We start from the raw sequence: 12,155 nt of genomic DNA, 5'->3' as shown, positions 1-12,155 counted from the left end.
AGAAAATCGAGTAAGACATTTTCCTGGGTCTGAAGGCTGAAGGCACTGCCTCCCGCACAGTAAAGTTTCAAGAGTTCTTCAGCCTCTTCCCAACAGTGTCCTCAGCATATCTGCCTTCCCCCCGTAAAAATAAGCATGATAATGTGTTTCAACAGGATGTTTTCCCCAACCCTATGTAGCACGTAAGCAAAAATATTTTTTAAAATATTTATTTATTTATTAATTTTAGAGAGATAAAGAGTGGGGGAAGGGCAGAGGGAGAGGGAGAGAGTCCTAAGCAGACTCTCTGCCGAGCGCAGAGCCCAAACCAGGGCCCGAACTCACACCCTGAGATCACGACCTGAGCTGAAACCAAGAGCCAGACACTTAAGGGACTACGCCACTCAGGCGCCCCCAAAATATTTTTAAGTTAAAAAAAATACAACTTCTATGCAAACCAGCTTCTAGACAAGCCTGATGCCTCACCACTTAGAACTGATGGTGTCCCTAAAGTTTTTGGAGCCACGTCTGCTCCCATAGTTCTCCAAGGAAACCACGTCACATGGTGTAATATACCACCACAGCCTCTCTAGGTAAATACAATCCCTGTGTTCCGGGCTATCTCTATTAGTTTAATGGTTGCATCATATTCTGCCAGATGGATATTTATTATATACTTTACCCTTCCCCTGTGAGTCACGAATGTTACTTTTATAAGTAAGGCCGTGATAAACACCTCAAGCATGGAACGCTTCTCATATCCTGCACTGTCTCCTCAGGAAGCAGCTCAGATGTGATGTTGCTTGTGTGATAGCAAAATATCTGTGACCAGATCACATTTGCCAAATAGATTGTAGCAATTTGCTTGCCCCCTGCAATATAGCAGTAGGATTGTTTTACTACATTGTTGCCAGCACTGGGAATCCTCTTAATATTTTGTGTTTAAATGAATAACTGAAAAATTATTGCCCCAGTGTCTTACTTCGCATGAACATTGAGTAGTCCTTATTCCCCAGTGCCACGGACATCTGTCAACTCTGAGAATGGGTTCTCTGGGATTTGGGGAATACTAAGATGACTCCCTCCCTCCCCCAGCCCTCAATATAGGGCTCCAGTCACTGGATCTGAGCTGGAATCACTTCTACATACGGGGAGCTGTGGCCTTGTGCAATGGTCTCCAGGTAAGGCGCTCTCTGGCAGTGGTGTGTTGCGTCCAGTGAAGACATCCAGGGCCTCCCATCCCTCCAACTTGAACCTCTTCCTCATGACCCCATGGATGAGCACACATGGAGCTCTCGTCAAATGCTTTCCCGTTGTTAGCATCCCTCCCATAATTTCTGCATGTGCTTTATTCTTTAGTATAAATCCTACTTTGGCCAAGTCACCTTGCTGGGGCCTCAGTGGCATCTTTGGGGATACTTCAAGAGGGCAATTTCCTTAGGGGGTAGGGAATGACCAGGTTCTGACTCCCTCCACTGGGAGGGATCTGGAAAGGTCTGGTGGAGCTCTCCCTCTGGGAGACCACTGAGCACCCAACTGGATGGCAGCAGGGGAGAGAAACCAGGGCCTGCTGGCTGGAAGAGTCACACGGAGCCTTGATGCTGATGCTGTTCTCTCCCCTACCTGGAGGCTAATATGACCCTGCAGAAACTGGATCTCTCTATGAACGGCTTTGGGAACGAGGGGGCTACGGCCCTAGGAGAGGTCCTCAGACTCAACAACTCCCTGGGCTACCTAGACATCAGCAGCAATGACATCAGCAACGACGGAGTCTCCAAAATCAGCAAAGGGCTGGAGGTCAATGAGAGCCTCAAAGTTCTGAAGGTAAAGTCTTTACTTAAGCTGGGAATGGGCCGTTTTATGTGTGTGTCCGTGTGCATGTGTGCACTCACGTATGTGTGCATGCATCTGTGTGCCCACGCTTCTGTGAGCCTGCATCCGTGTGTGTATCTCTGTGTGTGTCCATGCATCCATGTGTATACATCCATGTGTCCACATGTGTGCAGCCGTACGTGTGTCTATGCATCCTTGTGTTTGTGTCCACGTGTGTGCAGCCGTGCGTGTGCCTATGCATCCTTGTGTGTGTGTCCATGTGTGTGCATCCGTGCGTGTGTGCATCGGGGGGTGTGTCCATGCATCCGTGTGTGTGTGTCCACGTGTGTGCAGCCGTGCGTGTGTCTATGCATCCTTGTGTGTGTGTCCATGTGTGTGCATCCGTGTGTTGTGTGCATCAGGGGGTGTGTCCGTGCATTCGTGTGTGTGTGTGTGTATTTGTGTGTGTTGGGCTGGGGGCAGCAGGGTGATGGGGCTGCATATTGCTGGAGAGAATTGTTGGGAAAATTCACCTTGTGCTTCACATGTGCATAGATTCGTGACTATCCCTCTGCTCTAACCCTAATGTCACCCTCTACGGTCACCGGGTGCCTGGTGTCATCTTCTAACCGGTCTTCCTTCCTCCCGCCTGGGTCTCCTCCAGACTCTGCTCCGCACTGAAGCCAGAGTGTGCGTTTTGAGCATAAGTCTGACTTTCACCCCCACCCCCATCTAGTCTCCTCCAGCTTAGACCCCCACATGGCTTCCTGTGGTTCAAACCCAGTTCTCTCATCCTGGTGTGCTTCTCCAGCCTCAGTTTACCCCACACTCTCCCTCGCTGTCCAGCCATGGCCTCGGGGGCTTCTTTCATCTCCCCCATCCCAGGGCCCGACTCTCCCTGTGGCCTCGGACTCAGCCTCCCCTGCAGTGCTCTCCCCCACTGCTCCCTGCACCTACCCGAGTCCCTGCCCCAGCTCAGCACGCCGCTCCAGCAGCTGTCCTCATGGACTCCCAGATCTCAGCTTACCCCTTCACGCACAACTTGCCAGGTTCCTTCTTAGACTCTGACTTCAGTGACTCGCTGACTGGTCACCCCCACTGGTGTGAGAGCTGCATGAGAGCAAAGACTGTGTTTGCTTCTGCCCATTATTATACCCCTTGTACTTATTGGCATATAGTAGGCGCCCAATGAATGTCCATTAATGAATGAATGAATACATCTTTCATTTAAAATTGATTGACTTATAAGGGCGCCTGGGTGGCTCAGTGGGTTAAGCGTCTGCCTTTGGCTCAGCACATGATCTCAGGGTCCTGGGATCAAGCCCCGCATTGAGCCGCCTGCCCTGCAGGGAGCCTGTTTCTCCCCTCCCTCTCCCTGCTGCTCCCCCTGCTTGTGTGCTCTCTCTCTCTGTCTAATAAATACATAAAATCTTCAAAAATAAATAAATAGATTGGCTTATAGATGTCTAACATAGAAGCTCTTGGGCAGTTGGAAAACAGATGAAAGAGGAGGCCTCCCATACCAGTTTCCCTTTCTGGGGCTCCCACAGTGAGACAGATGCATATCAGGTGGCTTGCTTCTTGCCCACGGCACAGCCCTCCGGCGCAGGCTCCGCTCGCTCCACCTGTCAGATGAGAAAGCGGAGCCTACGTGACCAGCTCAGGCCCATGCAGCTCCAGAGAGGCAGAGAAGTCAGCCCTCCCTGGCTTCCCGCTGCAACTCCAAATTCCTCAAGATGTGGGGGCGATTCGGGGGGAGGCAACAGATGTGGGGGTGCTGGTGGAGAAGGACGGGGGTTAGAAGTCAGTGACAATGAGCTGCCATCTGAGAGGACAAGCACCTTAGAGCTGCAGAGAAGAAGCCAGCTTCCCAGCAGTGGAGGGAGCAGGGCGACCGGCTGGCTAGTGACCGCAAGAGCTGGGAGCGAGGTCTGGCCAGAGCGGGAGGAAGAATAACTCAGAGAAGAGAGACTGACTGGATGCAGCCTGCCTGTGATTCAGCCTCCGTGGAACCATGAAGCCAAGGAAAGTTCGGAGCACCTGAATCGTAAAAGACTGAAACACGGCCTCAACAACATGGCAATGGGGGTTTTCTCTAATTGATGGGGGTACCGGTGATTTTAACACTTTTTCTACCTCTTTTTGAATTTCTTGTATAATGACCATGTGTCATTGTTTAAATGTTTAATTAAACCCATTGTCATGTGTTTATATTTAAAAAATTTTAAATGTCTTAAAATGAAAGAAAAAAGTTTTAAACACAACTTAAAACATACCTCTCAGTTTGGACGTAGGTGGAAGCTGCATCGGTTTTGCCACTGGAATGATCTCTTGTTCTCCACGTGGAGCACAGCCCTCCTTCCCCTACTTTTGGAAAAAATAAGGTTCCCCCAGGGAAGTGTGTCCATCAAAGTCTTCTAGAGGCTAAGCCCTATGAAGTCTGTGTTTTCTCTCTCGAGTCCATCAGAGCCCAGGAAACACCTGACACACAGTAGGTGCTCAATGAAAGTTCTGGCTGACTCATCAGGACACCACCTGGCGGAAAGCCTTCGCTAATAATAACTAACATTCATTTGCTGCTTTACTATGTACCTAGCACTCTTTTGAATGTTTCGCTTGAATTAATTTATTGGATCCTCAGAGTGGCCCTAAGCAATAGGTTCCCAGGGGTCAGGGAATTGACCCAAGGCCAGAAAACTAGTAAGCAGAGCCACTGGGCTCCATGTTCCTTGCTGTTAACCTCCACCCCAAGCTTCAGTGGCTCTCAGCTACATTAGGATACTACCCTGGCTACGCAGCTAGGCCTGCATGGTCCCTGTGACCTGGCCCATTCCAGCTCTGTGGCCTTGTTCTTTCTGTTCCTGCTCATGAAATGTTTGCTATTGCCCAAACACCTCTGCACCTTTGCACTTGCCTGCCCTTGTCGACTTCGGTGCCTCTTACTCCCTCCTCTGGTCCTGCCCCCTGCTTCTTCCAGACCAGAAGAATCCCCATTAGTCCTGCAAGGCTTAGTTCGAGTGTCCCCTCCACTGTGCTGGATGTCCTTTTCCTGGCCCCTGCATGTGCCTCTGTCACTGCCCTCACCCCACTTCTGATGGCATTGACTCCTTTGCCTGTGGCCCCCTCTAGAGTGTGAGCTACGTGAGGGCAGAGACCTTGTCCTGTCTGCCTGTGCAACCCTTCGCACATTTCCCAGCACCCGGCACATGGTAGGTTTGCTGGACGGATGGATAGATGGATGGATGAGCAGTGATGGACAAGCAGATGGATGACTGGACGAACAGGGAGACAGGTGCTTACAGAGAAGTCTGGGTGGAAGATAGAGATGATGATTTGATGGGAAGAAAGGGAAGCCCTGCTCTGAGCCAGGCTCTCCTGTCCCCATCTCGTCTTCCTCTGATCTGGCCCCTCCTCCCACAGCTTTTCCTGAACCCTATGAGTATGGACGGGGCTGTTCTACTTATCCTGTCCATCAAGAGGAACCCCAAATCCAAGATGGAAGAGATCGACATTTCCGTGAGTGATCAGACAGTGGCTGCTTGCACCAGGGCCCACACCAGTTACCACGGCCACGCGCACCATGTGGGCGCTTACCACAGCCACGCTGGGTGGCCAGGCACCAACAGCTCTGTCCCTGACACCCATGCTCCATGATAAGGTCACTCCTTCTGGAGTACAACTTGGCCCTCTCTTGGGCTCCTTTTCGCAGGCGTAGCCCGTCCGTTGGTAACTTTATGGTGCGAAATCCCAGACCAGAGCCCGAGTGGGTCTGGGAGCAGAAACAGCAGAGACGGAGGTGGGATCCCCCGAGCAGCCTTTGTTCACTGCCAGCCCTGCTCGTGGACAGCCCTGGGTCCCAGAACGGTTCCAGAATCGCAGAACTTTTAGAATCTGCATATTAACACACGTACAAATTTGTATTTGTATTCCATGACGTGGCCTCCTGAGAGTAGCATGTAAGGGTGAACGCCCTGAGGGAGGAGGAAGGCCCAAGGAGGGGACTTCGCTGGGCCAGGTGTTCGTGCCTGGATCATCAGACAGGTGGTAGCTGGCCCACCACTTTATACTAGTTGTCCCCCCAACGTGATCTCTGCTCCGCTCCTCTGGCCCCACTCTGGGAGGTAGGTAGAGTGGACTCATGTCCCAGAGCTATCGTGAACAAAGTACCACACTCCAGGGCGGGGAGGGGGGGCAGGGTTCAAACAGTAGAAGTATATTATCTCACAGTTCTGTGAACCAAAGCCCAAGATCAAGGTGTTGGCAGGACTGGTTCCTTTAGAGGACTGCGAGGAAGAACGGGCTCGATGCTTCTCCCAGCTTCTGCTCATTTGTTGGCAATCTTGGATGTTCCTTGGCTTGTAGGAGCATCGCCCTGAGTTCTGCCTTCAGCTTCCGATGGCGTTCTCCTTGTGTGCATGTCTGTCTCTGTATCCAAACGCCCCTTTTTAGAAGGACACCAGTCATAGTGGATTAGGGCCCACCCCAATGACCTCATCTTAACTCAATCATCTAAAAAGGCCCTGCTTGTGATCCTGCTCTCACTGTGTCTCTCTCTGTCAAATAAATAAATAAAATCTTTGGGGCGCCTGGGTGGCTCAGTTGGTGAATCGACTGCCTTCGGCTCAGGTCATGATCCTGGAGTCCCGGGATCAAGTCCCACATCGGGCTCCCTGCTGAGCGGGGAGTCTGCTTCTCCCTCTGAACCTCTTGCCTCTCATGCTCTCTATCTCTCATTCTCTCTCTCTCTCAAATAAATAAATAAATAAATAAATCTTTAAAAAAAATTAAAAAAAATAAATAAAATCTTTAAAAATAAATAAATAAATAAAAAGACCCTATTTGCAAATAAGGTCACCTTCATAGGTACGGGGGATTAGGACTTCAGTATCTTTTTGGTGGGAACACAGTTCAACCCATAACAAGAACTGTTCCTCATTTTCCCCTTTTGTATATAAGGAAACTGAACCAGAGAGGCTAGATGACTTGCCCAGGACCACACAGGCAAGTGAGAAACATGACAAAGGGTAAACCCAGGGCTTCTGCCTCTTACTCTAGTGTTCTATAAAGGGACAGTGTTAAAGTCATGTTACATTATTTTAATGCCACACAAATATGATATTTTGCCAAGATCTGAAAGCCTTGCAATAATATCAGTGATGATATTTTGAATGTTTAAGCCCAAACTCCTTGGAACTAAATAATAAGTAAAATTTGGACTTAGTTTTGCCACAGATTATGAAACATTAGAAAAACATACCTGCTTTTCTTTTCATTCTGTTCTCTTCTCCTTGCTCCCTGCCCCCGGGCTCCTCTTTTGCTCATGGTCTTTCTCCTCAGGGGCCTTCTGTCCACCCTCATCCTACAGCTCTGGACTTGCACCCCTCACGCTGCCTTAACCCCCACCCCACCCCAACTCTGGGACTCAGTTACGAGTCCAGATTTTGTTGGCATTTGCTCTCCCCCCGCCCAGTGCAGGTTGGAAGGCATTCCCTCAGGCACTGTCTTGGTGTCTGGGGAACATTGGAAGCGGTGCTGTTTGGCTAACCCCAGATGGTGCACGACCCCACGAGCTGAGATCACACTGCCACCTTACAAGCCTACCAGCACAGACAGGTCTGAATTAGACTTTTCCTTCCCTTTCGTCATCTCTCCTGATGTAGCTCTAAACAGTGTTGGAATCCCTTCATTGCAGATGAGTTTTCTCTAGAACTTTCTCTAGAATATCTACAAATTGGGATGAGGTAAGCCTGCAGCCCTTAAGCATGGGTTTAATTATTTGAAGTGGCAAATAATTCCTCACAACCACATCTGAGGAATGAAGCAGGCTGACCAAACCAGGGAAGGTCAGCTTTGGTCAAACACTGCTTCACAGAACACGTCTTCTCCTGTGGCCTCTAACCCAGCTCTGAGGGCACTTCCAAAAGGCACATTCCCAATGGGTTTTGAACCAGGACAGGGTGGTTGGGATGAGGAATCCTCTTCCAGGGCACCTGCTCCAAAGACCAATATGGTGTAGAAATGGACATTTCAGGGCATTTGCCTGGAGGCCAGTCTCCTAACCCCATAGCTGTGTCTCATCTGCCACACGCAGACACTGAGGCTCACCATCCGAGAGCTGAACTGAGAGTATGTGACAGTACCAGCCCTCAGCTAGAACATCTGATCAAAATCACGTGCAAACCTTACAAGTCAAATTGCAAGCTCTAAGAAAGGTGAGCTACACCAGTCTAGGAGCAGCACTGCAGAACAAGCTGGAAAAGCCAAAACAAAACAAAACAAAACAAAACAAAAAAACGCTCTGCCTTTGGCTTGGATGGGCCTGCTGGTCTGCAGGGCGGAGGTGCGGAAGGGGGTGGGGGGGTGGAGATGGTACAACGGCGGCAATGCCTTCCTCATGATGGGTCCCCTCTCTTCCCGCCTCAGAATGTGCTGGTGTCTGAGCAGTTCCTAAAAATATTGGATGGGGTGTGTGCCATCCACCCCCAGCTGGACGTGATATACAAGTCAGTGCAAGGCTTCTCTGCCAAGAAAGCGCTCCTCCAGTGGACGAACCCCATGAAATTGATCCAGGTGAGCCCTCGCCTTCCTCTTGGAGACCCCAAAGACCAAGAGTCGCCCCTCTCCCAAAGCGTCTGCACAATCCTCTCCGACAAGGAATGTCTCTCGGACGTGGAATATTCCTTGTGGGTGTTGGATCCCCTCAGCAGTGCTTCCCGGCTCCCAGAGGAAGGGGCCATCTGGGAAAGGGCTGAAGTGGGAGGGGCTTGGAACAGGATGGTTTCTACCAGCCAGGCTCCTCTGCTTGCTAATGTACAACCAAAGGCAAGTCACTGTGCTCTCTGGGCCCCAGTCTCTTCACCTGGAAAATGGGTAGAACAACAGGACTCACGCCGGGAGGGCTGCTGTGGAGATCCAGTTCTGTTACACACAAACGCCTGGCCAATAATAAGCACCCAACAAATGCAAGCTCTTGCCAGTAGCTGGTAAGGATGCCAAGACACCCCTGTGGTGAGGACAGCTATTTGGTGGCTTCAGCTAAAGAGGTCCTTTCTGTCTTGTGGTCACCTGCTCCCAGCTCAAGTCTCAGAACACAGAAGGCAGATGTAACCATGGAAATGAAAAATTAGACAGTTTTAGAGCTACAAGGGCTCTCAGCTGGTCTGATCACCTCACAGAGTAGTGCCCAGCCCAGGCTGGTGTTCCTATTCCCGGCTCTCACCGGTGGTAGGGTTGACCAGCCTCTGCGGGATGCACACTGGTTGCCATCTGTGGTGATGCCATGCCGATGTGGGTTCTACAGGGTATGTACTGCTGGGGCTGCTTCCCGCTCCTTGGTTGGTCTGCTCTGTGCCTTAGCTTCCAGGACTAAATAGAAGAGCTCTGCATGAATATTATTGTTGTGTGGAAAGTTCTAGAAGGCAAGGGGGTTATCAAGTATCTTCACGAGTCAGATGACATAAGATGGAACCAAGAGGAAACCTGTTTCGCAAGGGGAGCAGGATGCTCCAGGGAACAGGAATGGAGTTCTCAGATGCAAAGTTCAAGCCCAAGGGACTAAAATAAAGGTGATGACATTGGCAGGAGTAGGGAAGTCCTCTCTAGCCCCACCCTCTCTGTCCGCCCCTCCCAGCTGGTTCTCCAACATTTGAGCCCCCCTGGATTTCTCCCTGTTTCTCTACACCAGTTCTCGCTCAACCCCAGGCCTGTGCACATGCACATTCCTCTGCCTGGAACACCCTTCCTCCTGCCTTCTGTGTCTCACTCATTCCTACTCTTCCTCTAGGTCTCTACTCAAGTTCATGTCCTTGGGCAACCCTTCCAGACTCCCTAGTCAGGAGTAGCTAGGCCCTCTCTGAACTCCTCCAGGGCAGGAGCGATGATGGGTCTTGTCACCAGCACCTACCAAAGCAACAAGCCCTTCTTGCGCTGGTCAAAGTTCTTGTTGCTGAGCACACAATCCACTCCAGCTGGGTTAAACAAAGAGGGATATATGACCAGAGACAGACCCCAGAAACATTGAGAGGGGCTGAAGAAACAGATTCTTGGTTTAGGTTCCGGAAATGGCTCCCGAAATCCCCCATGTGGGCTGCCAGGGTGATGGCTGCTTCTGCTATGATCGGGAGGCTGCCCAATGGGGAATCACCCGCTGAATCAGGACGGCCCCCCAGCTGCGTCTGGCCTGCTCCTTCCAAGTCAGACCTCCCACACAAGCCTCCCCTGGGTGCTTGGTGAAATGCATCCCATTCCAACGCCTAGCTGAAGGGGGGTTTCGGGAAAGGTGACGTTTGGCTCTGCAGCATCTGCACTGTAGAGGAGCGTGCTGTGGAGGGAGGGGAGGCATGTCGGCTCACCCGCGGGGTCCGCCACAGTGCTTACAACCGCCGACAGGGTCGAGCTGCCTGTGCGTCACCTGGGACGTGCTGGATTGAGGTGCCAGTGGGTGTCAGCACGGACTTGTGAGCAGCTATTGAGGATGCAGAAGTAGGGTCCCCCCGGGGGAAGAGGCAGTGCACCCCAGAGGGCAAAGTGTGGGGAAAGAAGATCCGGGGACCGAGAACTGGTCCCTGAGGAGTTCCTCAGTGAGCACGGTTATCTGCGGGAATATCTATCAATCTGGCTGGGCCTTGAGGGCCTTTTGAGAGTGGGAGGGGAAGAGAAACATAAAGATACTTAGAAAGGACCCCAAAAGAATGTTTTAATGATACTGAAAAGGTGTTCACAATGTATTAGTACAGGGCATTTTATAAGAGTATGTACGATAGAAAGACGATGGATGGACGGAAAGATCGATAATAGATGACAGATGAATAATAGATGATAGATGATAGATGGATAGATGGATAGATAGATAGATAGACAGATACATAGATGATAGATAGATAGATGATAGAATGATAGATGATAGATAGATAGACAGACAGATGGATAGATAGACAGATAGATAGACAGATAGACAGATAGACAGATAGACAGATATATAGAAAGAACAAACAGCAGAGACCCTAATCCTTCCTTCTTTGGAGCCGCATGGCGATCCTGCTCCGTGGAGTGGGGGCTCCCGGACACTGAGCAAACCCCACAGCCGTCACGGCATGCAGCTCCGTGCAGGGCTCTTGGGCTTAGGCGACCGCTAACACACAGGAGACTCGGCCCCCCAGGCTGCCTCTTACACCTCCCCTGCCCTTGCCAGGCCACCCTTTGGCGGAAGGTAGCAGTGGGGGGTGGGGGGTGGTTAATAGATGTTATAAAGTCAAGTGTGTGCTCCTGGTGTCTCTCCTGCTTCTCTCAGAGCTACGCCGACCAGCACGGAATCACAGTTGTAGACTTCTTCAGGAGCTTGAACCCTAAAGGAATGATGACGATGCCTGTGGGCGACTTCCGGAAAGCTATGATACAGGTGTGCTGACCCTGTGGCTACAGCCAGGGTGTGTGTGTCTGTCTGTCTGTCCGTGTTTCTGTGTGTGTCTGTGTGTCTGCATGTGCGTGTGTGTGTGTGTCCGTGTGTCTGTGTGTGTCCGTGTGTCTGTGTCTGGGGGCAGGGGCTGCAGAGGGATGGGCAGAGAGCTCCGCTGACCTTGCCCGGCCCACCCACCCCTTCAGCAGGACAAGGTCCCCGTAAACCTGTACCAAGTCAGGGAGCTGATAAAGAAGCTGGATGACAAGAGAGGCGGGGTGAACTTCAGGTCAGTCCCAGCCCCCCCCATGTCCGACCTCCCCCGAAACAGCACTCTCCCCAGGGCCCCCCCGCGGGCTGCCCTCCGCCTCAGCTTCCCCTCAGCCATGGGCTGCTGGCTGCAGGGCCAGACTCTGGGGACACAGTGGGGTGACACAGGGGAGCACGTGGCTAGGCCCCAGTATGGTGAGAGGGGTCTGCAGGTCCCCCGGGAGCCCGAAGGGGAGGATGGCTCAGGCAGGGACGGGAGCCGCACTGGGAAGCCACAGGCCACTCAGCGCCATGGGCGGGACGTGGGCTCCGCCCCTTAAAGAGACAGGAAAGAGCCAGGGTGACAGTCCCAAGGGAGCCCTTGCTGCGGCCTCTCACAGGGCTCAGCAGCCACTGTCCTCGCCTGCTCACGGCGATGGACACTGAGTTTTGGAGGAGGGCAGCACAGAAGCTCAGTGTGCCCACAGAACAGGGCAGCTGGTCTGTGTGGTTCCGGAAGCTGCTCCACCGAGCTGGACCGCCTCGCCAAGGCCTACAGGTTGGCCCCCCTCTGGCCCTTCGGCTTTGCGTCTTACAGTGTCCTTAGGGAGCTCTGTCCAAGGGATCCACTCTGGCCCTGCCCCACGAGCCTTCCCCGGGTACCTCTGTCCTGTGCCCGCATCAGCGTGCGTGCGTGTGATATAGGGGTTTAAAATGTGGG

General features: G+C 51.9%; 1 protein-coding gene across 1 annotated transcript in view; it reads left to right on the top strand.

Moving 5' to 3' along the window:
* Positions 1–11,775, top strand: part of LRRC74A (leucine rich repeat containing 74A) — a 29,795-nt gene extending 18,020 nt beyond the window's left edge. The window contains exons 8-14 of the mRNA XM_088025158.1: positions 1,075–1,160; positions 1,609–1,803; positions 5,212–5,307; positions 8,215–8,361; positions 11,081–11,188; positions 11,392–11,474; positions 11,559–11,775. Coding sequence (XP_087881284.1) covers positions 1,075–1,160; positions 1,609–1,803; positions 5,212–5,307; positions 8,215–8,361; positions 11,081–11,188; positions 11,392–11,474; positions 11,559–11,775 — 932 coding nt within the window. The remainder of the gene's footprint in view (positions 1–1,074; positions 1,161–1,608; positions 1,804–5,211; positions 5,308–8,214; positions 8,362–11,080; positions 11,189–11,391; positions 11,475–11,558) is intronic.
* The last annotated feature ends 380 nt before the right edge of the window (positions 11,776–12,155 follow it).

The sequence above is a fragment of the Eumetopias jubatus genome, unplaced genomic scaffold (assembly GCF_037043125.1).
Source record: "Eumetopias jubatus isolate StellerSeaLion01/CBP00866 unplaced genomic scaffold, mEumJub1_p1.0 scaffold_7, whole genome shotgun sequence".
In the NCBI taxonomy this organism is placed as follows: domain Eukaryota; kingdom Metazoa; phylum Chordata; class Mammalia; order Carnivora; family Otariidae; genus Eumetopias; species Eumetopias jubatus.
Note: the sequence above shows the minus strand (reverse complement) of the source record. Positions and strands in the feature narration are given on the sequence as shown.